The sequence below is a fragment of the Patella vulgata genome, chromosome 8 (assembly GCF_932274485.2).
Source record: "Patella vulgata chromosome 8, xgPatVulg1.2, whole genome shotgun sequence".
Taxonomy (NCBI): Eukaryota; Metazoa; Mollusca; class Gastropoda; family Patellidae; genus Patella; species Patella vulgata.
This window is the reverse complement of record NC_065886.2, coordinates 46785280-46812929: the sequence shown is the minus strand read 5'-3', so window position 1 is coordinate 46812929 and position 27650 is coordinate 46785280. Positions and strand designations below refer to the sequence as shown.

General features: G+C 33.7%; 1 protein-coding gene across 3 annotated transcripts; it reads right to left on the bottom strand.

Moving 5' to 3' along the window:
* Positions 1 to 590: 590 nt before the first annotated feature.
* On the bottom strand, positions 591 to 27611 carry LOC126829783 (WD repeat-containing protein 19). 3 transcript variants are annotated; one of them, XM_056102955.1, is made up of 33 exons: positions 27512 to 27611; positions 25644 to 25735; positions 24713 to 24778; positions 24153 to 24278; positions 23862 to 23960; positions 22923 to 23136; positions 22202 to 22314; positions 21885 to 21966; positions 21457 to 21548; positions 20438 to 20793; positions 20026 to 20132; positions 19634 to 19759; positions 18591 to 18740; positions 18001 to 18081; positions 17798 to 17864; positions 17252 to 17424; positions 16819 to 16856; positions 16168 to 16265; positions 15384 to 15556; positions 7330 to 7568; positions 6897 to 6972; positions 6653 to 6735; positions 6166 to 6306; positions 4585 to 4674; positions 4213 to 4337; positions 3770 to 3879; positions 3389 to 3532; positions 3187 to 3283; positions 2798 to 2922; positions 2552 to 2633; positions 1814 to 2088; positions 1520 to 1596; positions 591 to 1122 (listed from the first exon to the last, which is right to left on the bottom strand). In XM_056102955.1, the coding sequence occupies exons 1-33, from the start codon at positions 27515 to 27517 to the stop codon at positions 1008 to 1010; spliced, it is 4038 nt and encodes a 1345-aa protein (XP_055958930.1). In that variant the 5' UTR covers positions 27518 to 27611; the 3' UTR covers positions 591 to 1007. The 3 variants fall into 3 exon arrangements, with proteins under 3 accessions (XP_055958930.1, XP_055958932.1, XP_055958931.1); XM_056102957.1 differs by lacking the exons at positions 6166 to 6306; positions 6653 to 6735; positions 6897 to 6972; ... (18 more) ...; positions 25644 to 25735; positions 27512 to 27611 and adding an exon at positions 5486 to 5514 and having other exon boundaries at positions 592 to 1122; XM_056102956.1 differs by lacking the exons at positions 6166 to 6306; positions 6653 to 6735; positions 6897 to 6972; ... (18 more) ...; positions 25644 to 25735; positions 27512 to 27611 and adding an exon at positions 5283 to 5296 and having other exon boundaries at positions 592 to 1122.
* Between the last annotated feature and the right edge of the window lie 39 nt (positions 27612 to 27650).

The window sequence follows — 27650 nt, the reverse complement described above, 5'->3', positions numbered from 1 at the left end:
TACAAGAGTAGATCTTAGGGCCACTGTCCGAGCAAAACAGTAGGACGTTAAACCCCATTTCATTTCATTTATTTAATGTCCGCATCCACAATGTGTATATCTCTTATTTCCACAGTACAGAGAGAGAGGGCTTTAAACATCCATTTGACACATTTCTAATTAAATGAGTCACTTGCATGTAGGGGCCTTTAGCGGTGTGAGGACCCTAAGAAAACCCACAAAGTCGGGCAGACAACCTTACTACTCATCATGAACAAGCATAGGATTAAAACCATGCCATACTCAATAATAGACCTTATGATCTATAGTACATGCATTCAACCACTTTCCCTGCCACCTACCATAATTGTTTGGGTGGAGCTTATTTAAATTTGTTAAAACAAGGATCATCGGCATTATTCGGGGTAGGAGGAGTGACCTCCTAACGGAGTGGATTTTCTTTAACTTCTCTGAAACTGGAGAGGGGCACTGTGTTGCTGACTTGCTTTTTGGAATTATTAACCCCCATTATAGTTGAAGATGCATGTTTATAAATGATATAAAAACAACACAAAGAATGATAATAAATAATTTATATATAATTTGTATCACATACACCATATATATATATATATATATATATCATTGATGACTTTTGTACAATAAATAAATACAACTAATATTGATAAAATATTTAATTAAAGCCATGAGAGGACGGATAATTTAAATAGTGAATAGAATGGTTGCATTGTCTTTGCCATTCGGTATTGGTAGTTCTTTTTTTGTTACTTGGATATGGACAAGACTGCAAATTGAATAAACTTCTTTAGGAAAAATTTCTCATCAATATTAAATATTCAATTTAATTGGAGACAGGATTTAAAATGAATGTATTTAAAGTATGATATGGATTTTGTCCTATGTATTAGACAAGTGTATTAATTACATAATACAATACATAGAAAGGTAAATATAAAATTAGTGAATGACAAGCTTGTAATGTTATTTCTTGGATTTATCTGATTGATTTATTCAGTTCCTTCAGAAGGTGCCAGATAAGGTTGGGTATCAACAATCTTCTGTAGTACATCTTTATTTACTTTCTCACTACACATTGGACAATTTTCTTCACTCTCCAACAAACTGTAAAATAAAGAAAGATAGGTTGCCAGACAATGAAACACATGCCCATAGCAGCTAAGTTGAACAGTCCACAAATGTTGTTTTTATTGGGATTCTTTTATAGTTAATATCCACATCCCATAAAGTAATTACATGTACTTGAAATATACTTTGAAATGTTTACGTTAGTTAGCCCCCACATGTTTTTTTCATAGTTTTTCAAATAAAAAAGGCCAGTAACTCTGACAGTATTTGTTGAAGTGTTAAAAATAGGCACCCTTGTCTCATTAGTCTCATTAACATAAACACAGATCTTAAAAATATTGGAGATTCCTGATGGTAATCTTGGATGGACTAATTGGAGTGATATATATACCCTGAATATTTAGTTAAAATTATTTAAAAGTATGATAAATACCTTGAAAATTCTGTTAAAATCGCTGGAAAATCACATGAAGGACAAGCTGTCAGATCTTCTTTTAAAACATGACGACCCTATAAATAGATATTGAGAAATATAATGTCTTGTACGATTATCATAATATGATCTGTCTTGCCAGAAACAATTTTAGAAGCAAGCAAAAAGTTATTTATGCTGGCCACTTTTTATGTGATAAATTAAAAGAAAATTTGTCTTAATTTTTATTTTAGATCTCAAAAATAAGAAAATACTGGCTTGGAGAGGAATTTGATTGGTAACAAGTGTACATACTGTAGCAATACAATATGGCAGATTGTTTTGACACTCTGGACAGAGTAAATCAGTCTCTGGTAGTTGAAAAGAACAAACAGGACATGATGTCAACGGTTCTTCTTCTTCTGATTTATCAGGTCGTCTGACGATCATTTCAATCTTTTTCTTGTATTTAAAATCTATCTGATCACGATATTCAGGTCTCATTAACATGGCTGCATAACTAAATGAGGAATTTTTCAATCCAGCTCGATGACATTCGATAACAGTTGATGTTAAAATGGGGACGATATCTGTTGAATAAAATAATTTATTTAAAACAAAATATTTCAGTTACTGTAAAACATGAAATTAATGTGACGTGTGGAAATAAATGTGTATTAAACTTGATGCAATCCACTGTTTATAACATTACGACTGGATGGTTCTTTGTTATGTTATCGTCAACAGGGAAAAGCCTTACAAGAAATTAATCATTGTTTGAAAACAATGCCAGATTTACTGATTTTGTAATGTTACTGATTAGAATTACATGCATTTTTACTTGCATTAATTTCTTGCTAGCAACAATTTCTTGTTTAATAGTACATGTTATTTACCTTTTATTCAAATAACAGGTTTTTAGAATGTTACTTAATTTTATATAAATGAAGACAAAATAAATAGAAAAGAAACATTATAAAGTATGTTTTTTTTTACATTTATCAGTCTTGATAAAATCCAACCAATATGTAGCCTAGAATGTTCAAAACTTACGTGATGGAAATTTGCTGATATTATTTGCTACTCTAATCAACATTCTAGCACCTTTCATATGGTCTCCTCTTTTAACATGCATCTAAAAATAGAAGAAAGGAAATTAGAATAAAACTCTAGTATTGTAACTTAATTAATTTGTCTTGTGTGACAGACAACTCCACTCCCTTGTTGTCAAGGAGTCAAACCAGTAGATTATAAATTATGCAAAAACTTAAAGGTAACTAATAAAAATAGAGAAAATACCTTGACAAGAATATAACTGTGTAGAATCATTAAATTTGACTGCATTTCAGCGGGGATTTTAATCTTGTTCTGTTTAAGTTCTTGAAACATACTGAACAGCACATCATGAGCGTTTCTATAGTTACCTATAAAATAAATAACATAAAACATTCACAAATAATTGAAACTTAAAATTAAGAAAAATGAACAATTTAAAAATTGTGTACATTAAATTTGTGGTCTAAGGGGAGATAATATGAAGTCGAGGATATGTGTTAAGAGTTATTTCCCTTATACCAAACATTTATTTTAAAATTCATTTACTTGTGTAGAAAGAAATAATGTAAGCCAAGTTTCTTCTCTTTCTATATCAACATTTAAAAAAAAATTATTTGGAGCAGAGTTCTTACCAGCATTTTGTTCCTCTCTAGCTATGATAATAGCTGTTCTTGCTGCTTCACGGAATTGTTTTAAAGCCATATATAATCGGAACAAATATCTAGCATCCTTAAAAAAATATATGAAATTATCCGTTGACTTAAATAATATTTTCTAAATAACTTCACAGTACACAAATCAGATAGTTTTACTGAAACAGATGGTAAAACTTACTTTAGGCATTCCATCTGTTTCTCCCATCAGATAATCTATTAACTGTCGAGTTAGTTGTTCATCATTAGCACGACCAACTGTTTCTATAGCTAAATCTATAGCTTGAGAATCTTCACTATTACATTTCAGGAAATGTTTCATAGCCTGAAATAAAAATATAGGCAATCTATGTACAACAATCATATAAAAGGAAAAACAGTAAAGAATTGTATACAGTTTTGGGGGGGGGGGGGGGAGTATGGGCCAATATTGAATCCTTAAAAGAGAAACAACACATGTCGGATTAAGATTTTTAAAAGTACAAAAATAAAACCTTCAAAATCAAGTTTTTTTTATGTCAACCCTGACAGTTTTATTACTATTTCTATCATCAATACCTACCTTAGTATATTGTCCACTCAATAAGAAGAATTTACCAGCTAAGAAATTATTTTTCTCATTTTCAAAATAAACAGCAATAGATTGATAATCTTCTGGTGTAGCATCTGGTCCTACAAGTAAATAAAGATACATGTAGGCTTTCAACAAATATTCCAACATATTTCACAAAAAGAAAAAACAGAATTTTCACAGCTTTGGTGATTGCCACTGATTTTTAACAAAGATTTATTTTAGCGATATGGTTAAAATCAGGCATAGGCATGTTCAAAAGACATTATGTGCAAAATTTGAGACAATCATGCTGATCCATAGTAGGCATAAAGATGTTTTTAGCTCAATTTTAGATTTATACCGATTTTATAGTTTCATGGGATTTACTTTATGCTTTAGAAATTGGAGGAAACTGGAGAACCAAATCCACATAGTTATGGAGTCAACCTTACCTATAATATCAGCATACACTTCCATCTGATTATGAGTTTGAGCAAGTTGAAAAGCTTCATCATTACATTTAGACATAACCAGAAACTGTATAGCTGAACCATAGTCATTTAATTTCTGGAAAAATCTGGAAGAATACAACATTAGAAATGAAATCGGGTTTAATATCCTATTTTTGAGTACCAACAGGGCTAATTAAAACAGCCATGCAGTGGGATTTAAGGCTATTATTTTTTTTAATTCTTTAGACATAGTGGAGACAATAAACAATACCTGATCTCTGATATTATGAAACTCTCACTATGAACAGATCCATGGAAATTTACATACAAATATTTTTTGTTCGTTCAGTGTTAAAGTTGACAAAAACATACTTAGCCACCATTTTAGCTCCTTCTACAGATTGTGTTGATCGAACAATCTTTACTGCTTCTTCTGGGTTCTGTAAGTGATCCAAGTTAATTCTGAAAGATATTATTATTACAATTGATGGATAAACATGAAATGAAATGAAATGGGGTTTAACGTCCTACTGTTCTGCTCCTAACCTGGGCTAATGAAGACGGGCATACGCCATACAGTGTGCTATGAGGAAAAATTGCCCGGACAGCGGCACTACGGCCTACTCTTATATCAAATTCCAACTGCCAAGGGATCTTTTACGTGCACGCCAATGTGTACACGGGACCTCGGTTTTTCGTCACATCCGAACGACTAGACAGCTTTCCTTGTCAGCCCCTCCGTCCTGCATCACTGACAAGGGAGAACCATGCCGGTAAATCTGGATGAACTTTCTCGGCCAATGCAGCGATCGTATACCCGACCTCCAGGCTAGCGAGCCAGCGTCTTACCCACTTAGCCACCGTGATCCCCATGGATAAACATAATTTATATACTAATGGTTTTAGAATCCTAATAACACTATCCCATTCTCTAGCTAATTTATGCTAACCTTCAATCATTATCCTATTCCGTAGCTAATCTATGCTAACCTAATAACATTTTCCCATTCTGTAGCTAATTTATATTAACCTAATAACATTATCCCATTCTTTAGCTAGTTTATACTAACCTAATAACATTGTCCCATTCTGTAGCTAGTTTATTCTAACCTAATAACATTGTCCCATTCAGTAGCTAATTTATACTAACCTAATAACATTGTTCCATTCTTTAGCTAATTTATAATAACCTAATAACATGATCCCATTCTGTAGCTAGTTTATAAGCTTCTGCTAATAACATTGTCCCATTCTATAACTAATTTATACTAACCTAATAACATTGTCCCATTCTTTAGCTAGTTTATACTAACCTAATAACATTGTCCCATTCAGTAGCTAATTTATACTAGCCTAACAACATTGTCCCGTTCTTTAGCTAATTTATACTAACCTAATAACATTATCCCATTCTGTAGCTAGTTTATCCTGACCTAATAACATTGTCCCATTCTATAACTAATTTATACTAACCTAATAACATTATCCCATTCTATAACTAATTTATACTAACCTAATAACATTATCCCATTCTGTAGCTAATTTATACTAACCTAATAACGTTATCCCATTCTGTAGCTAATTTATACTAACCTAATAACATTGTCCCATTCTTTAGCTAATTTATAATAACCTAATACTATTGTCCCATTCTGTAGCTAATTTATACTAACCTAATAACATTATCCCATTCTGTAGCTAATTTATATTAACCTAATAACATTATCCCATTCTTTAGCTAGTTTATACTAACCTAAAAACATTGTCCCATTCTGTAACTAATTTATACTAACCTAATAACATTGTCCCATTCTAGAACTAATTTATACTAACCTAATAACATTGTCCCATTCTTTAGCTAGTTTATACTAACCTAATAACATTGTCCCATTCTTTAGCTAGTTTATACTAACCTAATAACATTATCCCATTCTTTAGCTAGTTTATACTAACCTAATAACATTGTCCCATTCTTTAGCTAGTTTATAAGCTTCTGCTGCATCTTTATATCTTCCGTCTGCTTCTTTAGCTTTAGCGTACTGAGCATGTATTTTAGGTGATGTAATATTCTGTAATAACTCACCTACTTTATTCCTAAAAATAAATTGACATGAAATTATTCTGATTCCTTTACTTGATGTATTATTAATCATACCTGTGAATCACTTCAGATTTCACATCATATTTTACAGGTGTTTAATTTGTCTGTATATATTGTATGAGATGTAATTCTGCCATAACTTCTATCAGACTCTTGTCTGCGATATCACTTTATTGTGGAATCAGATTTTAAATAAACTTATTTCACACACATCAGACACGTTCATGAACAGATCTTAATTTCATCTTGTGGTATAAAATGCATGAGTCTACAGCAGCATTTAATAAGAAAATATAATTTGTATAACTCTTACATGAATTATGACCAATATGTACCTACCAGTTTTTACTACGTATATAAACAGACGCTGCTTTATCATAGAAATGACCTTGTTCATATAACATGGCTGCCTCCGACCATTGCTGAAACATATAACAATGATAATTTAAAAACCAAGAATATAACAAATACAAAAGAAACCCTGTACCGTGCAGACAAGACTGAATCTCAGTTGGATATAACAGGAAATAATCCTCCACCAATAATCCAATGGTAATAATTCCCAGTTGATAAAGTTTCTTACCTTCATACTTTCTAATATACCAGCACACTCTTTCTTTAAACTTTTGCTCGGCATCTTCATAGCCATGGCAGCTCCTCTATAGTTAATATAAATATAAAATATAAATGAAGAAGCATGTTTGGAGTGCTTAATCGGGTTAAATAACTCAAATGATTCTGTTGCATGAGGGACTTTATAATCATAACAATCGCTTACCTGGGGCCTGTTTCACGAAATTTTAACTAAGATAAAATCCAAATTTTAGTAATTTGATTGGATAATATTAGATTGATTTTAGTGCTTAGCCAATCAAAATTGAAGTATCTACTAAAATTTGGATTTTATCTTTAGTTAAGATTTTGAGAAACAGGGCCCAGTGTAATAAGTATTTAGACATGGTTATCCAGGCACTTAAACCATAAACATCATGATCAGATTTAGCAACAATAAATACCTTCTTATATCTCCCATTCTAATAGACATCCTGGCAATACCAGCAGCACATACTTCATCATGATCTCTCTCTTTCTCATCTTTAGTTACACCTTTCTCATAATGTGATAACGCATTCATATAATCCCCAGTAAATTCTAACTGTTGAGCGTATTCCCGGGATATATAAGGTATCTGTTCTGGTGCCAGTACCTTAGCTAACTGTAGAGCACTATCCCAGTGATGTAAATCTCGTCTCATCTATAGCAATCATAAAGATTAATTTAATACAATTCTATTAAATCTTAGCAATAAATAACTGACCTATACTTTCGAAGCATTTGTTGTTCATAAAGAAAGAGAGAGAGAGAGAGGAGTGATGGGGGTTTTAAGTCCACTCGAAACAAACTAGGTCATTTTGGGACTAACATATGGTTCAATTTACTTTCAATAATTCGCTTGCATGTAGGGGTATTTACCAGTGGGGGGAAAGCAGAGGACCCAGAGAAAACCCATGAGGTTGGAGATGCGACTCTGCCCCTTATCACATACAAGTGGGGAAATCAAACAACACCTCTTGACTCAACCTCCTGTTTTTCATAAAGAGGACAATTATGTTCAGTAAATCAAAAATCGATCATCACAACAATTAGAAGAATGAAAGAGAGAGAAATGAACTCAAAGGATTCAACATCAATTAGAACGTTTCGAGGCTAACATGTATATCTTTATTTCAATAATTCTCTTGTGTGTAGCACTATCGTCATTGCGACATTGTTTTTAAATTTATATATATATATAAAATATGTAGAAGCAAACTGTCGCATTGTTATTCCTGGTCAGACAGACGTCTTAAGAAACTGTAAGAAGTAAATACACAACGTGAAGCAGAAGTAAAGACAGCTAGAGACAAATTCTAGACAATCACAAGGCTACGGAAATATGTAGTAAGAAAAGATGCATGGGTCGTATGTAGGATGTGGCGACCGGTTTCCTCGTCCGCTCTCCACGTCAGACAAAAGAACCATGGTGCTACATATTCGATTTGGTGCACGTGACTACGCGATCGAGTACCCTGGAAGAAGATTAGAAGACAAGAGAGTAAGCATCACATATTTTCCACATCTAACCAGTGACTGTATAGCACTGCATAGTCTTACATATTCGATTTGGTGCCGTAACGAAGTTTCGACCTTTGGGGTAAGAAGTCACTTTAGAAGACGAATACATATTTGAAGACGTTAAGAAGAAAACCTATACAATCCAGCAACAGAAAAAGTCTGGTGGAAAAAATAGAAATCTTGTGAAGATATTCGAAAAATTGGGTAAATACATTTTTTCTGGAAAATTGAATTTGTTAAATTTGTTTAAAGACCAAATAATATTAATTCAAAGTTAAAATTGATTAGAAACTAAGTATTTAAAATTTAACTGTATAGAGAATAAATTAGAGTCATTCATAAGTTTAGATTGATAGGTTTATTAAACAAAATAATATCACTGGTTAGGTGTGTATATTATCAGGTTAACATGACCTGTAGTAAATTTGAGTAAAATTAAAGTTAAAGAGAAAGATTAGGGAGTAGGTTTTAAAAAAACTGTTTTGATATAACTAAGGAATAATAATGATAAGGAAACGGAATAGGGAATAAAGTAAGGAACTAATGTTGTGTCCGGGTCGCAGTGGAAAGATGGCAGAGCTAAGGATGATGTTTGTGAGTGATTAACTCTAGTTTCCTAGTTGGCCGTGCTTTCTACTGTGATTCGTTAATTTGTGTTTTTTGTTGTTTCGTATACTATATAATTTTAAGGCCCTTAGTCCAGGCCTTAGAGTTGTTGTAATTTAACTTTTGATTAAAAAGTTAGGTTATGTTAAAAATCCCATATAATTAAAAATAGGGATGTTGGTTATAGTTTTCCTGGGAAAAACTAAAATTATTGGCTCGTTAAATTGTGAGATTATCACAAAGTCATTAATACGAGTTTTATAGGAGGTTAAAGTTAAGAATGCGACACTTTTTTAGAAAAGTGGAGTATACGGTAGATTTTGTCCGTATATAATTTTATGTAATTAAATTTTTGCTTAGAAACGTAATATTAACGTTTAATATATACTGCTAATTGCTTTAAGCTGTCGACATGTACGCAATGATTAGGAATGTGTAATTTGACATTAGGTCAGATTATTATAAACAATAGGTTTTAACACTGTGTTAAATTTGACGTGACGCGTTAATATATAGGATATAGTAAACTGTATGTGTATAGACTAATGTTCCTGTGGATGAAAGTGCACTCATTCACTTGGGACATGGTTATAAATTAAATGAAATGGGGTTTCGCGTCATACTGTAGGATAAAATGGTATGTCATTCATATACTGGCCATATTTGATTGACATTCTCGATAGTGTTATGTCATACTAATGTTGGAATAAGCTAAGGATCCAGTTTGTTTTAGACATTCAGTGGTGTACGATAACAATATAGTTGTTTTGGTTGACATGTAAAAAGATAGGTTGCCAGGCAATGAAACATACGCCCACAGCAGCTACATCGTCCGAGCAGTCAACAAGAGTTGACGCATATGTTTACTTTTTTCGGTAATGAAACATTTATAATACATTAAAATCTGATTAGGAGTAACAACTCATTAAGTAATTATCAGAAAACCATTAGAATTTGTTTGGTTTTTATAAAGTTTTGTCCCAAGCTAATGTTTAGTATACAAAACTTTTAACATCATGGATTTAGCTGTAAAAATTCATTGAAAATCAATATACTTGTTAGTCTCAAGACCTTAAACTCTGTGTACCAATCTGAAGTCAATCGAATGATAACTTTAGCCTCTAGAGCGACACAAGATTTTTCAAACTGATCAAGGGCCATAACTCTGGCAGTAATTATCCGAAATCGTTGAAAATCAATATGATTCTTCATCTCATAACCTCAAACACTGTGTATAAATTTAAAGTCAATCGGATATTAATTTTAGCCTCTACAGCATCCAAAAGATTTTTCAAAGTGATCAAGGGCCATAACTCTGGCAGTAATTATCCGAAATCGCTGAAAATCCATAGGCTTCTTTGTCTCATGACCTTAAACACTGTGTATAAATTTGAAGTCAATCGGATATTATCTTTAGCCTCTAGAGCGTCCACAAGATTTTTCAAAGTGATCAAGGGCCATAACTCTGGCAGTATTTATTGGAAATCACTGAAAATCAATAGGCTTCTTCATCTCATGACCTTAAACACTGTGTATAAATTTAAAGTCAATCGGATATTAACTTTGACCTCTAGAGCATCAACAAGATTTTTTGAAGTGATCAAGAGCCATAACTCTGGCAGTATTTATTGGAAACCACTGAAAATCAATAGGCTTCTTCATTTCATGACCTTAAACACTGTGTATAAATTTAAAGTCAATCGGATATTAACTTTGACCTCTAGAGCATCAACAAGATTTTTTGAAGTGATCAAGAGCCATAACTCAGGCAGTAATTATCGAAAATCGTTGAAAATCAATATGCTTCTTCGTCTCATGATCTTAAACACTGTGTATAAATTTGAAGTCAATCGGATATTAACTTTGACCTCTAGAGCGTCCACAAGATTTTTTGAAGTGATCAAGGGCTATAACTCTGGCAGTAATTATCGGAAATCGCTGAAAATCAATAGGCTTCTTCGTCTCATGACCTTAAACACTGTGTATAAATTTAAAGTCAATCGGATATTAACTTTAGCCTCTAGAGCGTCCACAAGCAATTGGCCTATAAAAACGAAATAGTAGTCAAAACAGAAATTAGAATTGTATAGTGATTAGGTCGAAAGGTCACATTACTGGCGGTGAAATATAAAATAAAAATGTAGGAATTCTAAAACACAAACGGAAATTATAAAACATAAAACGTAATTCTAAAATTGTTCATTACTCAGTTCAGGTCAAGAGGTCAAACTTAGTTTGAAATTTATAATTAAAGGGACACATCAAAGTTCATTAATAATTAAATAAAGTTTAATTTTAATTAAAAGTAAGATTTACTAATAATTTTTCGAAATAATAATGTAAGACTAATAAATAGCAAAATAAAGTTTTAATAATTTAGGAATAGTTAGTTCTTGGTCTGATGGCAATGACATGTTTGATTGACGGATAAAATTGTACAACCCAATCATACTTAGAAGAAAAAAAAGAAAGTTTCAACTTGACACTATGGTAGCTGAAACAGACCAATACAAATCCAAGAAGAAGAAATGGTTTACCAAACTGACATTTCCCGAGACAGAATTTAAAGCGAAACCTGAACTTTATAAATATTTCGTGTTGTGTTATGTTTTGAAATTAGGACACTTGAAGATTTTAAAAAGACAATTTGTGTTTTCTGTGTTTAGGCTTAGTGAATTTTCATAGGATTTTACAGTGATGAACTTTTTGGAGAACTTTTGCATGCAACTTTTGACTTTTGATTTTTGATTGTTTGTGTTTTTCTTTCATAGCTTGGTTTTATAGTATAGTAATCATTTATATTTGCCTGATGCATGAATAATTAGTTAGAATATCTATATTTTATATATATTCTTAAAGGGGGAAGAATTGTAGCACTATCGTTATTGCGACATTGTTTTTAAAATAAGAGAAATAAGATGCCTTTATATTTCATTAATTAATATCTTTGGCAAAGTATTAAATTTCAAACATATTCACATATATAGTGTGCACTAAATCAACTTAGTCTGTAATTGACATATTGTTACATAAAAAGAGCTCTTAAACCAAAACAGGTGTCACAATTTACCACCAGAATTACACGTGAGTGGAATTATTCTAATTGCATCATTTGACTTAAAGTAACCAATCATATTGTTAATTGCACAGGTTTAGGGCCATGAACAGGCTTCATGTGCATGATAAAAGTGGTTGCTATATAAGATATCTATTTGAACCTTTCAAGACAGGCTTCTATTAGGTTCCAGAGAGCTTACATCTGAGTTCCTAGACAGCCACGAGGCTGGCTAGGGTAGAGAAATGGTTTTAGCTAGTATTGTTATCTATTATGCTTGTATACCTGTATTCAGCTATATATAGATATATAAAATATGTAGAAGCAAACTGTCGCATTGTTATTCCTGGTAAGACAGACGTCTTAAGAAACTGTAAGAAGTAAATACACAACGTGAAGCAGAAGTAAAGACAGCTAGAGACAAATTCTAGACGATCACAAGGCTACAGAAATATGTAGTAAGAAAAGATGCATGGGTCGTACGTAGGATGTGGCGACCGGTTTTAGTACTGTGTCCGCTCTCCACGTCAGACAGAAAGGCCCATGGTGCTACATGTGTACAAAGATCTGTAGCAGTGGGAGGAAACCTAAGGCGTTTTTGTGAACCGATTAGATTAGACCGATTAGCTATTATACGCATTTGTGAACCAAGTTGATTATGCTAATCGTTACATTTGTGAGACGATTTAACTCAACTGATTAGGCAAATCGACCTAATCGTCCCAGGAGGTGTTTAGGCGATTAGATTTGACGTTTTCAAAATGGCGGAATGTTCGACATCGTAAGTAATTTTTAATGCTTATTGTTGTTTTTCTCCATAAAAAATGTTTTTTTAAAACGCATTTGATGTGTTTAAAGTAGCTAAGTCTCTAACTCAATATCATCCAAAATCTTCAACATTGAAAACACGATTTATTTGTCAAATTATATCAACATTCATGTTGTGATCTTAACGGGAAAAGATGGGCTTTTGATATCCAATATTTAAGACAAAATAAACATTTTACCATTGGTACACGAATCGTGTACCATAATGCGCTTCAGCCCTAGTTGTATCAAGAGACTCGAGGAACGAGGCTAGACACATTGCACCAAATCAAACGGCGTATGTAAACTGGAATAACCAGACGCTAGAAATTTGCACTCGCTTGAGACTGCTGGCTTATTTCGCCGAACATAACGGATTTGAAATCGGAGTAAAAACGGAAACCATTGAATCTAAATAAGTTTATATACATTCATATTAGAATATTATACTATTCAAAAAAAGTAGGGGATATTTGATTTTTAAGTGTTATTAAAGTCACCTAATGAAACTGACGAAGAAACAAATGACAAAATGAAATGAAGTTCACATTCATCGATTTATTCCAAATGATCGTTAGACTAAGTAAGGCACAGACTGACCATTATAAGGGTAAAATGATACCCGGGGTCAAACAGCAAAGTTACCACAGCATCACAACCAAGTCAGTAACGGGTAAATCCTCCTCTGTTTGCCAAACAAGCATTGATCCGACGTGGCATACTCCTAATGAGACGTCTAAGGTCATTTTGGTCCAGATTGTCCCATTCCTGTTGCAACGCAGCAGCAAGTTCTTGGACATTGGCAGGACGTTGTTGACGTTGACGTAACCTCTGTCCAAGCATGTCTGGGACATGCTCGATGGGGGAGAGGTCGGGACTCAGTGCTGGCCAAGGTAATGTGGTGATGTTCTGTTGTTGGAGGTAACCTGTAACGATCCTGGCCCTGTGACATCTTGCGTTGTCATCCTGGAAGATGAAACGGCGGCCATGACGTCGTGCGAACGGCACAACATGGACTGCCAAGATGTTGTCCCGGTAGTACTGGCCTGTAACACGCCCTGCAACAACATGTAAAGCCGTTCTTCCAGCAACAGTGATGCCTCCCCACACCATAACAGAACCACCCCCAAATCGATCATGTCTGATGACGTTAACGTCTTGGAAGCGCTCGTTTCGACGACGCCACACCCTCCTACGTCTGTCCAAAAAATCAACAGTGAACCTTGACTCATCTGAAAACATCACATTGCTCCAGCGTCGATTATCCCAGTGTTGACGATCCCTGCACCAACGACGTCTTGCCTGAATGTGATGATCTCTCAAACAAGGGATCACGCGAGGACGTCGGGCGCGAAGGTGACCCCTATGCAGTCGATTCCGAATCGTCTGGCCACTCACTCTCACACCAGTGTCTGTTTGAAGACGAGCGCTGATCTGATTTGCTGTGATGACACGATTTCTCAAGGCCAAGGTACGGATAAATCGATCCTGGGCTTGAGTTGTCGCCCTTGGTCAACCTGAGCGTGGTCTGTCCTGTACAGATTGTGTATCACGGTATCTGGACCATAGCCTGCTTATGACAGACTGAGAAACATTCATCGTCCGCGCCACAACCGCCTGTGTTGTGCCGATCTGTAGCATGCCAAGGGCACGTTACCTTTCATTTTGGGTAAGCCGACGCATATCAAAATTTGTTTTCTGGTCACTAAAACAATTAAACTGATGTTTCCACCCTGGAATTCAATGCCACAATGACTGTAACATTCAAAGTCAGAGTCGTGCAAATCTTGGGTTGGACCCCCATGATGATCCCAAGCATCACCTGCATTCCATGCGGTAGCTATTGGTGCGTTTGGGCGTCACATGTAACTGGAAATGTTTCTTCTGTTAGGTTCTATAGTGACTTTTTTCGTAGTCATTTGCATATTTTAGTATTATGCCCCCAAAATCAAATATCCCCTACTTTTTTTGAATAGTATATATGCATTGCGACATACTTTTGTCAATTTCTAGGTCCCAAATGTTAGCGATTTAGCTCCTTTAATGTTAACTTTATAGTCCACAAGAATGTTAGATCACCTCTGGCTCTAAGCAATTTTAGGCCCTCTGGGTGCCAGCAGTGTCACTGTAATCTGTAGGTAACTTGGACTACACGTGAAACACACGCCCCCCCTCGTCATGTTAGCAGAGACAATTTTTTTTCTGATCGGTGTCCGTGGTGGCAGCCATCTTACCAAATCGTAGTTATCAAATTTCACATTTGTGGACCATAGCTAATCAAATCGAAATCATACCAAATCGTACTAGCAAATCAAAACCTAATCTAATCGACTCACAAAAACGCCTCTAAAGAACTTGAGGAAAACCATGAGGTTAGGTAGGCAACCTTTCTCCTCTTCACTTACATGAAGACCCCATTCATCATATCTATGTACATATCCTTGCAATGATAATCTACTGCTCAGGTTATTATAATTTAGCACCTACCTCTAAAGCTCCTAGAGGATAACCAGAAGCTAGAAATAAATCTTGAGCTAGATTAAATTCTCCTAGAAACATGGCTATATATCCTGATAATTGATTCTTATCTTCTATTGTCTTTATTTTCTGTAGTGATGACACCATACCAACATCACCAACATTTCTATATACACGAATAGCTACAAAATATTTACAACATAATTACAGTGTGAAAGAATAATTATACTTTATTTTCAATCTGTAGAATAATTCAACTTGATTGGTATATGCAGTATTTCGGAGGAGAATGGGTGGTGATGCCCAAAATGTAAAAGTCGGTGCAATGTGTCATGGCTGGTTAATCAAATTAGTTTTGGGGGTCCAAATAAACATTTGCAAATTCAATGTGTCAAAAAGGACGCAGAAGTCCATTTCTAAAGCACTAAAACTCCAAAGGGTCGGCATGCTCAAAGCACATAGTAAATTATAGTGATAATAGCTCTTGAAGAAATATATCTTTAATCCTGACATAAAATCTTGTAAAGCCATAGCAAGTATTAAACCTTCTGGAGGTTATTACACATTCTTGTAGCTGATGTTCCTTACAAGCGATATTGAGCACTTGAGTAGGACGAAGAATAATAGTATTTAAATAAGTTACACTTTTAGATATCCTATAAATACTTTTAAATTATCTTTCAAGGTGTTTTTTTTGTACTTTGAGTATTTAAATCTATTCAAAGCTAGTACCATATATATTAATAACGATTTTGCCAGACAAGACAATATATGTATTTTGACCAACACTTACCATAATCAATGTCCATACTTTGTAGAGCTGCTTTACCTAGTTCCACCCATAAAGATTTATCATTGAGATGGTGTGAAAATATCCATGCATCTTTAAATCTAAAACATAAATTCCAATCATTATTGTATTGAATTTCACTGGACTGACCTAGTATCCATGGAAAATAATATTTCTGGTGAATTAGTCAGTTTTGATCTTTATACCAAAAATCAGAAGCTCAGTGAAATTTTCCCGAGTGACCGACCTCTCAAATATTTCACCTACTGACATAATCTGCTAATTCAAACTAGTGAAAATTGCTGGTTTATTCAATAACAGGTCGCAATAGCTACAAGGTAGACCTTCTGTCAGTAATACAAAATTAACCAATGGCACAATTTTGATCAAATCTGAATGATAAAACCCACCACAGCACAAATGGTATCGTCCTTATGTTTTATAGCTAATTGACAATTAAAATGCAAAACAAAGTATTTATAATGGACTGCTGAAAGTCCATGTTGCAGAGAATAAGTTGTATTTTATTTGTTTTTAAAAAGTATTTAAGAAATACAAACATTGTGATTTTAATACAAATAGGGCAGTAATATATAAAAGCTTCATTATATTTTTGAATATAATGTATCTTTAAAGATATTGTTAAATTTTTACCTCCGTAACTTAATGCACTGTTCTCCTGCAGCCTTTAACTAAATAAAAAGAAAAGATAATGAAGAAGAAATAATCTCATTTTAAAGAATTTTAAAGACCATTAAGCAGCACCAGTAAATTATACCATCATCATAAACACTTCCTTATAGTTAATAAATATAAATCATTTTAGGCCCTGTTTCACAGAGTAAGACTTGAGCACGAATTCACAGAATTGCAAACAAAAGACATAAAATTTATGTTTTGTCACAGTTCTGTCAATCCTGGTCAGTGGGAATATAATCTTAAAATAATTAAAAACATCAAATATGTTCCAAATATTTTCTTCTTGCAGCTCAAAATCACTCTTTTCACTCTTTCACTCTATTGTCACTTTCATGAAATTGGGAAACTTCAAATCCTAAAAGTTCAATTGAGTATCCCCTATATTTACCTCAGGACCAGTAAGTGTTTGTGGATTTTCATGATATATATTAATATGTGTATCTAGTGTCATCTGTGCCAAACGGCCATTCTGTGTCTGTACTGTTAGTTCTCCATTATATAATAAAATAGGAATCTGGCCATACGGTAATTTAGTAGTTCCTGCTAGAAATACTTGTGAACCTATAAAACATTATAAACAGGTAAAGTCAATGGAACGATACATATTACTGAACCAAATAGTTTCTAAACAGACACAAGGCAAACCAGTAGGTCCATACTCCATACCCATATAAAGCATTTGGTTGGAGTTAGATATAGAACAAAAAATGAGAATTATGTAACGAAAATGGGCACAGATCTCTATATCAAGGAGGAATGAAATTTCTCTGGGAATCATATCTGAGATTCTTACACTAGGGCCAAAATTAGGAATCTTGGTAGAAAAATTAATTCTTCAGAAATATCTGATGGAACCCTGCCTAATTTGAATGCATACCCTTGCAGCATATTAATTGGATAATATTTGATAAGATAATGAGATTCTTATACTTACCATTAACAGATTCCCGACAATATACGTAGGTATAGATCATTTCACTATCAAACACAATAAATACACCCTATATAATAATAAACAGATCATTCAATAAAATAATATAATAATAAACACATTATTAAATACAATAATATAACATCACAAAATATAGAGGTTTTCTAAAAATCAGGAAAATAAAAATAAAATATATAAATACAAACCTTATCTAAAGGCCAGTTTTCCCATAGAACACCTTCAACAGATGAGGTAATGTTTGGTATTTCAACTATATGATCATTTACCTAATAAAAACATCATATATATTCTTTATACATGTTTTTATGTTTATATGACTAACAATGACTTAAAATATTAAAAATATACAACAGGGTAATTGGGTTATTATAAAGTGATAGAAATCTAACTGTATAAATTATAAAACACAGCAGTGAGTAGCCTGTTTCATAACATTCCAACTAATAAACAGACATCATCAAGCTTTTCTCACGATTTATTATATTATTGTTCAAATGATTATTTTGAGGTCTAAATAAAATATCCTTTCGATAATTAGAGAGGTGGGTTTGGTCGGGTGGTTGAGTTGTCTGATACAGGCCTGTATGTGAAAAGGAGTAATCCCATGGGTTTCCTCTTGGTCCTCCGACTTCCTTCCACTGCTAAAAGACTCCTACGTGCAATTGAAATAAAGATGTCCCTAATAACGATGTTAACAACAAGGACAAAAAAATTGTAGATTGAATTTGAATTGTTAAGATGCAGATAAAAACATAAAAGATGATGAAAAGCTTACAGGATTATATACAAAGCCATCACTTTTACCGTCTATAAAGACTAGTCTGGTACCAGATGGATCAGGGTAGATTTTCTTGATACCATCAATATGTCGAAACTCATTGACAAACTGCCAATCTTCTATATAAAACAGGTTGATATTACCAGTCTAAAATTATATAAATAAATGATCAAATACAAGAGGTTGTCTGGATGGATATAAACTGCTATAAACTGTGTACTCTAGCAGACAGAATTATTCTCTTACCTAGAAGATACCAAGGGAAGAACATAAAAGTAGGATCACCCAAACTCAGGTATAACACATTCTATATTAGTATAAGGTGTTTACTAGCAGAGGGAGCCACGGTGAGTAAGACATTGGCTAGCTAACCTAGAGGTCCCATGTTTGATCCCTGTGTTGGCCAAGAAAGTTTATCAGGATTTTCCGACCTGGTTGCTCCTTGTCAGTGGTGCAGCACTGAGGACCCGGTATGGGACAATTTATAGTCATTCGGATGGGAAAAAAACAAAGATTTCCTGTGTAGGGCCTACACATTGGCGTGCACTTAAAAGATCCCTTTGTCACTGTCCAGGCAAATTTCCCTTATAACACACTGTATGGCATATGCCCGTCTTCATTAGCCCAGTCAAGCAGAACAGAATGTTAAACCCTATTTCATTTGTTTACTAATAGAACATTTTGGTCATTAGCTTGTCTTGCTTGAACTAATGAGAACCTTTCTAATTGCTATTATGGTTACTGCAATATTTATTATTGATCGTTTGCCAGTCTAGGTCACCAATCTCAGAAATTATTTTCTTTGTGACTGGCATGCACATAAAAGAATCCTTGACAGTTTGAATTTCAAATAAGAGTAGGCTGTAGCATGGCTGTCCAGGCATATGCCCGTCTTCATTAACCCTGTTAGTGAAGAACTAGGGCATCCAACTCCATTTCATTTGATTTCTTTATGATTTATATCAACTACTTGTAATGCTATTTTAAAAGTCATCTCTACCAAATTACAGAATAAGTGAATATTACTGTATTAAACTTACATCTGTTCCGTATATAAGGAAATCTGTTGTTAAATCATGACAAGTTATTTTAACATTTTTCTGTTCAGGTCCAGGAAATAACTGAGATTCTCTTTCTTCTGCTGTACCAGTTGCCTCCCCTTCAATCTAAAAACATGAAAAATAACATCTAAAATTTCAACAAGAATTAACATTTGAAGACTATAAGAATTTTATGTCGATAAAGTGAGACCACAGAAGATCTACAACAATGGCACAGTAAAAACAGATCAGAAGATCTACAACAGTGGCACAGTAAAAACAGATCAGAAGATCTACAACAGTGGCACAGTAAAAACAGATCAGAAGATCTACAACAGTGGCACAGTAAAAACAGATCAACAGAAACAAAAATATTGAAAATCTGAACATACCAGATGAAGCTGTACTTTGCCTTCAAAACTAACAGCAGCATAATCTGAGTTGAGTTTTAATGATTGAACTGTTCCTAGATATTCTCTATCTTTTAACTGTTCTGGACCTATATGTAATACAAAATGATGGATAGCATCTCATTCAAACCAAGAACATTCTAAATACCTAAACAATAAACTACTGCTGCAGAAATTGCAAATCCTTTATATGAACTATCAAAGGAGGTATCTAAAAAAGTAATTTCTCCAGGAGTTACGACAGCTACTTTATTCAAGAGTGGCAAATTTTCTTCCTCATCCTCCCATTCCAGACTAGCCTCTGAAGCATGACTGCTTTTCAGGCAAGTTCTAGGAACCGTTTGTCTGCAATATCACGAACGAATGAAAAGTAATTTGTTACCCAGTAACTTACCTTGATCATTTAAGGCATAAAACCAGGCTCTATTATTCATACCAACGCCTAGATGATATGGTCCGATTCCTACAAATGATGGTTCCACTTCAATAGCAAATGATATTGGTTTATCTTGTAGGATATTATCTTCGATTGTAACTTCCAGTAATGATGTCAGGTGAACTATACGTGTCTGAGAGACGGCTGCCAACATAGGCAGACGGGATAGATAAACATGAAGGTTTCCTTTTTGAGTAGACAATGCGAGTAGCTGTCCGTCATCTGTCCAGGATATTTTATCCAATCCTCTTTCATCTTCCAATGTTATAATGGCGTACATCTCTTTCAAATCAGATAAATCATGGATTTTAATACTGAAAAAATAAAGTCATTTCTAAACTTATGAATAGACGAACTTGTTTGAAAAAGACATGATAAATAATGAAAGACAGGGTGTATCATACTGTTTTCAAGATTAATTATATTCCTATTATTGTGCTCACATACATGTATGGGTGGGGAAAGATCTTTCACAAGATATATTCTAAACCAACACACCGAGTCGTTTTACTATAAAATGTTAGTTTTATTTAAACAGGAGATTTTATTCATGAAAACTAGCTACACATGTATTATACAATGCATCAAGTGAACCAAATAAAAGGTAAAGTTGGAATGACTAAATAAAATGGAGTTTAACATCTTACTTATCTACACCAATCTGACTAATGAAGATGACAAATAATTCCCTCTGATAGCGGTACTACTCTTATTTCAACTAACTACTGTCCGGGGATCTTTAAACGTTCAGCCAATGGTATATACGGGACCACCCGAATAACTAGACAGTTTTCCTTGCCAGGTTTTCCAGTCTGCACCACAGACCGCAGGAAACTAGAATCCTGATAAAGTTTCTTGGGCATCATTGGGATTGAACATTAGTCTAACATATTTAAAATTTATAAAAAATAGTAAAGCCACGGTACCAAATCTAATAGATGATATATAGAAGAAGAGTTTGATATTATAATATTTACCAGTTATCACCACATGAAGCAGCTTTATTATAGGCTGTAGATAAAGCTATACTGGTTAAACTATCTTTATGATTCTTAGCTTGAAACAATTCCTTAAATATAGATTACACCAAATTTCTATCAACATTTCTATTTTGTTAAAATGTAAATTAGGAAATCATAAAAAATTAGAGTGGACTCTTTATTAAATGTGGGTACATATGTAAAAGATTTGTTTTTGGAGAGGAAATGAAATGGGGTTTGACCGCCTACTGTTCTGCTCTGACTGGGAAAATGAATACAGTTTTTGAAGAGTGAAGGGGGAATGGAGGGGGTTGGCAAAAATTATATGTACCATTAGCCTATTTAAAGACTATACTAGTAAAACTATTTTATCACAAGTAATAATTATGTTCTGTGTCACAGAAATATCCAAATAAAAAACCTACTTGACCAATTTCTTTCAGATGTGTTGAAATGACAACAAAAAATCCATGAGAAAATCCAATTAGAATATAGCCATCACCAAACCTAGTAATGAAAACAAATCAATAAGAAGCAAGTGTAGAAGTGGACACAGCTCTCATATCACTAGCATTTTTAGTGTACAAGAATTGAACAGAAGTATAGAATTTAATGTATTTCAGATTAATATATTATAGTACTGATATTGATATTTCAATAGTTTCCCAGGTCACACATCTTTAACATGCATTAACTCTCACCATTCAACAAAACAAGTTTGATAATATAAACATATACAAACCATCTATACGACACTATGTTACCATATCGTTGTTGAAATGCTAATTCTATAGGATTATCAGGATCATTGAGATTATAGAGATATAGCGTCTTCTTTCCATTTATAATACTAACCTAGAAAATAATAAAATTCAAGATTAACAAACACATGTTTTTAAATTTAAATCTATAAATAAATTAAAATCAAATTTGATTATAAAACACTTATTGATGAATTTTACAATGAAACACAGATGGCCTCATTAAATATCCACAGGACGCAAAGTCCTCTCAACAAGTTATCAAACGAATTAAAAAAAAATTATCAGGAACTTTGTCCTCTGCTGCATTCACAGGTAAAAAAAGTGAACATGGGTAAAGGCAGATAACTTGTAATCAGAAATTCGGTTTGAAAACAAACTAGGGGCCTGGGATAGTACAGCATGGATCCATTCACTTGATTTGACAGTTTTATTATTTACAATCCCACATGTGTGTGTGATGTGTTGTCTGAGTTTCTATTTGATTGTTATCTGTGCTGATTTTTCATGAGTGGCCACTGAACTCCTTAAAGACCACAATAGTTATTAAAGGGCATGATTTGTAATGTATCTAAAAATATCTTAACTCGGCCTACAATCTAACTGATAAACAATGTACAGCAATCAAACTAGAATTGACACTCCAAGCTCTCATACTTCTGTAAGTCAAATGATCTATTACTATAAAATGTTGTAGCTTACTGTATTTTCACCAATAGCACTTCTTTCATCACCTTTCATTTCAGAAAACTCGATATCAGACGGCTCATATCGCAGACTTGTTTGACGAATAGTGTCACCATCAACATTACTGATTGTCACTGTCCTGTCATCACTGCCGAGTGCCAACAAATTCTCTTGACTCCAGTCACCACATGTGATTTTCTTTGTATGTTTTCCTAGAATTGGTATTTTTCTACAAAAAATAGCAGTTGTCTTAATCTTATTTGCATTCTTAAAAAGCTGCAAAATAGTCTCAAAATTTTTTGGTTCTTCTTTGGACCTTCAAAATTTCCTGTTTTGGTTTGCTTTTTTAAGCAAGAAAACATAAACCTTTTAAATTCAGCAAGTTTACAATTGCATTTGAATTAGGCTTCTGAATTAAACTTTTCCAGAAAAAGACCTTGCTCTCAAAAGGGAGCCACAGTTGTTCAGTGGGTAGGCATTGGTGTGCTAACCTAGAGTTAGGGGATTCGATACAGGTGTTGTCCGAGAAAGTTCCTCTGAATTTCTACCGCAATTTTCTCTTGTCAGCGGTGAAGGCAGAGGATCTGGCAAGGTATAGTGTCTAGTCATTTGAATGGGTCCTGTGTACACATTAGGGTGCACATAAACCCTTGACAGTTGGATTTCGAAATAAGAGTAGGTCATAGGATGTTCAACCCCATTTCATTTCATTCTCAGAAAGAATACCTTTTTTCTCTAACAATGAGATGGATCTGAGTATTTCATGTTTTAAATTGGTTGAATATTGGACCACCATCTTCCACATTAAAACATGTAGGCCCTGTCAGTTCTTTGTTGGCGCTGGGTTGATGGAAAAACGTGAATTTTAAACACTGACAACAACATCTATACAAATGGTTTATTTTAAATCTAGAGTATAGCTAGATCAATTGATTAAAGATATAATGTTCTTACTTTGTTGTTTTACTATTATAGATCAACAGATTGCCTTTTATAGTACCAACAGCTAGTTGTGGACCAGATTTAGACCACAATAAAAATGTCATAGTATCTCTGTAAAATAATAATAATAGTATTATAGATCAATGTCTTATATATCAGTATACCATTATAGACGTTTTTCTTTCATCTACCACATGATTCACCAGTACAATATATTGCTATTATCACTTATTACGGTTAAAACATCAAAGAAATGTAGTTTAACCATGCATTATGCAAGAGCTAAATCTGCCTTGAGCTTACTTGAGACCACTATCTATTTGTGATGTTTTATGTTGATTAGCATCCCAGAAGAATATACCAGTAGATTTATCTGATATAACAGCCAGGATATCACCATCTTGATCCCATCCCATACCAGTACACATACTGTAAATAAAAACAAATAGAAATAATTCAACACTTACTGGCAACTTTATAGATACAATAATCTCAGAAATAAAGAATCTGTATACTGTACATGTAAATGAAATGAAATGTGGTTTAATATTCTACTTTTCTGCACCATCTGGGCTAATGAAGACAGTTGCTAGCATACATTTACTATGGCCTAGTTTATTGATAATGGAACATAGTTGGTTTTAAAATTACAGGGTTTGATATTAGCATTAGTTCTTTAATCAGAGATTAATAACATTTGTGACTGACTAATCATTAGTCTGGCTATAATAATATATATATATCTTGAAGTAAAATAAAGCTTCTTTATAAACTAGTCTTCAAAGTCAACTAGCAAAATGATCCAAAAACAAACGGAACCAACTGAACACTCCTATCAATTTAAAAATGAAATTCTTACTTACCCTGGTAATTTGATCTCTCCTTTAATCTCTCCATGTCTGTCATAGATTCGCACAGAATGATTTTGTCTAAAATAAAAAGGATTAATAATATTTAGTAACATGTTTTGATTTAACCATTGACAGTGGGCTTGTCTGGACCCATATAGGCCCCACTTGCAGGAAAGTTGACTGTACTAAATCTAAAATCATTGTCAGAAATCTCACTGATCAAGTTTTACCAAATTTATTAGATCTGTGTACAAAGCTTTTTAATTGAAAGGGTGGGGGTGGGGGGTGGATGGCCGAATGGTTAGCGTGTGCGCACTGCATTGAGTCAACAGGTGTGGTTTCGATTCCCCGATTGTACGTGACAAGGAGTAGGGTCACCTGTCCAACCTTTTGACCTCCAGGGTCACCAAGACTAAAGGTGAATTTAGCAAGTTTACATTTTTATTGAAAGTGTGATTACTTTCGATTATTTTCAGCTTCTTTTCATAATACAATAATGACTGCGCATTCAATTTCAGTGCAAATGAATTCATTTGACCTTTGACCCTGAATATCTCGAAAACACCCCAATGGCGAACTGATTACCACTTAGCATCGTATTCTACGCAAAATTTTACTCTAGAAAAGTTGCGTCTGGTTTTGTGCCCATTTGATGGATACCCCCGTGCTGAGCCCCCGGTCTATAAGTTTATTTTGTCCCTTCAGTAAGTAACTTATCACTCTTCAGTTTTATTTCTTCGACATCTGCAGCACTAAAAATATCAATTATTCATTTATCCTGTTCTTTTTCTTGGTATATATTGACTTGGTTGTGATTCGTGATATGAATCATATCGTAGCACCTGAATCGAAATACATATTGCATCGTGATTGCAGTAGCAATACCCAGCACTACTTCTAGCAGGTTTGTGGATTTTTAAAAAAATAATAAAAATGTACTTACCCTGTTGTGGCTAAATAGTTTCCAAGTGTTTTTTGCCAACTGTAGAATATCTGGCCCTGTCCATGGGTTTTTTCAGTTAAACTAAATACTTTCTGAATAAATTAACATCATCAGTCAACAATTTAAAAAAGATTATTGTACGTAATATTTGGGAGGTACTGGTAAGCTAATAATCGGTAACAGACTTTGTTAAGAAGTCATATAATAATGACATTAAAATAAAAAAAACACAAGATATTATATTATTGTATCAGCATATTTCATTTTCTGTTTGTATGTATGATGGTAGCATTATCAGTTTATGATACCTCCAACGGGCAGTGAGTGATCATTTAAAAAATGTGTTGCATCTAATATCTTCTGCTCAGATACATCATCAGCTACAATATTGTCACATTAAACTATACAAATAGATTCAACGCATATCATTACAGTTTGTACTGAAATAAGTAATTTTGCCCGGGCAGCAGCACTATCGCCTAGTCTTATATCGAATTCCAACTGTCAAGGGATCTTTTACGAGCATTTTAATGTATACACGGGACATCGGTTTTTCGTATCAGTCATTGTTTTTTGAGGCGCGCAATCGCTCGCGAGCGCCTGTCGCGCACCCGAATGTTGACCGAGGGGAGGTTTTTCTCCCTCGCCTTAAAATAGAGAATCGCTCTCCATATTTGTAAATCATGGATATGTATTTGGGGTTTTTTTCCAAAAGAGTGTGAAAGACTCATATTCCGATCGCCAACATCATGCTGTCATTGTGAACAGTTACTTGGTGTATTCGATCGGTATAATGTGATCGCGCATGGGAATAAAATTCCGATGAATATGTTGCTAAAAATAGATGGTGCCTATGCATCATTGATTAATTTAACTGAAATGAAAAGTAGAATTCTCGCGAAACTTGAGAACTTACAAGAGATGGCACGTAAAAATTTCCAATGACAATAATTCCGGAAGAAATAGATTATATTTTGATGGAATTTTCAAGCGTTTATGATTATATTTTGAATAGGGGTTATGTTTTTAAACAAAATTTATACAAGCTATAAATATTTAGAAATGTCGAAAAATATTTCTATTGGAATACCGTATTGACTGGGGCGGATCTCAGTTTTGACAAGGATTCAATAGAAGAGTTTCTGAACGTACAGGCCGAGTGAAATGAGACCTACGTTCAGAGCTGAACTATTACTGTAGTTATAGATGACAGCAGAAGTTTGACATGACCGTACGACTACGAGTGCTATTATTTAGCAGACGATGTTTATTATCATTTATGTAACCAAGAATGGCCCAATACACACAGTTATTGATTTTCAGAACCATTTCCCACACACAAATAATCACTCTCCTTAATATCAGATCATTCTCCTTAATTTCTAAATCACTCTTCTTATCAAACTGGGAGAGCTATTTTAGGGGAGCGATTTTTTCAGTTATGTTCATTAAGGGGAGCTTTTTCGGCTCTCCTCTTAAATACAAAAAACAACGACTGCCATATTATTATATGCACGGTTATGGTAACTTTCAGTTTTTACAATACTTGGAACCAAGTATTTTGAATAACTAAATGTTAAATTTACCCACTCTAAAATGACTAAAATAGATAATGAAAAACTAGTCTGTTGATCTCCATAAAAGGCTGTTTATGGATTATAAGTCTGTCATTTCCATGATTTCGGATTTATGATTATTAATGAACTCAAAACTGAAGGATTCTGCAAAGCTTCCCTCGCAACCAATATGTTGATACCTGTTTATTACATTATTTCTAAGAATATTTATTTAAAAATAAACGTAACATTTCCAATATATCATTATTTCATTACAGCTTGTTGTTGTATTAAAGTTATTTAGTAATTTACCTTCATTTTTGATGTATTTCGTTTCAATTTTCTTCTATTTATGGTGAGTTTACATTCCAGACGCGAATGCGATGGAATTTCGATAACCAAACAAATCTTATTGAACAGAGAGCTTTTGTCAAGAGACGCAACTCCTTTT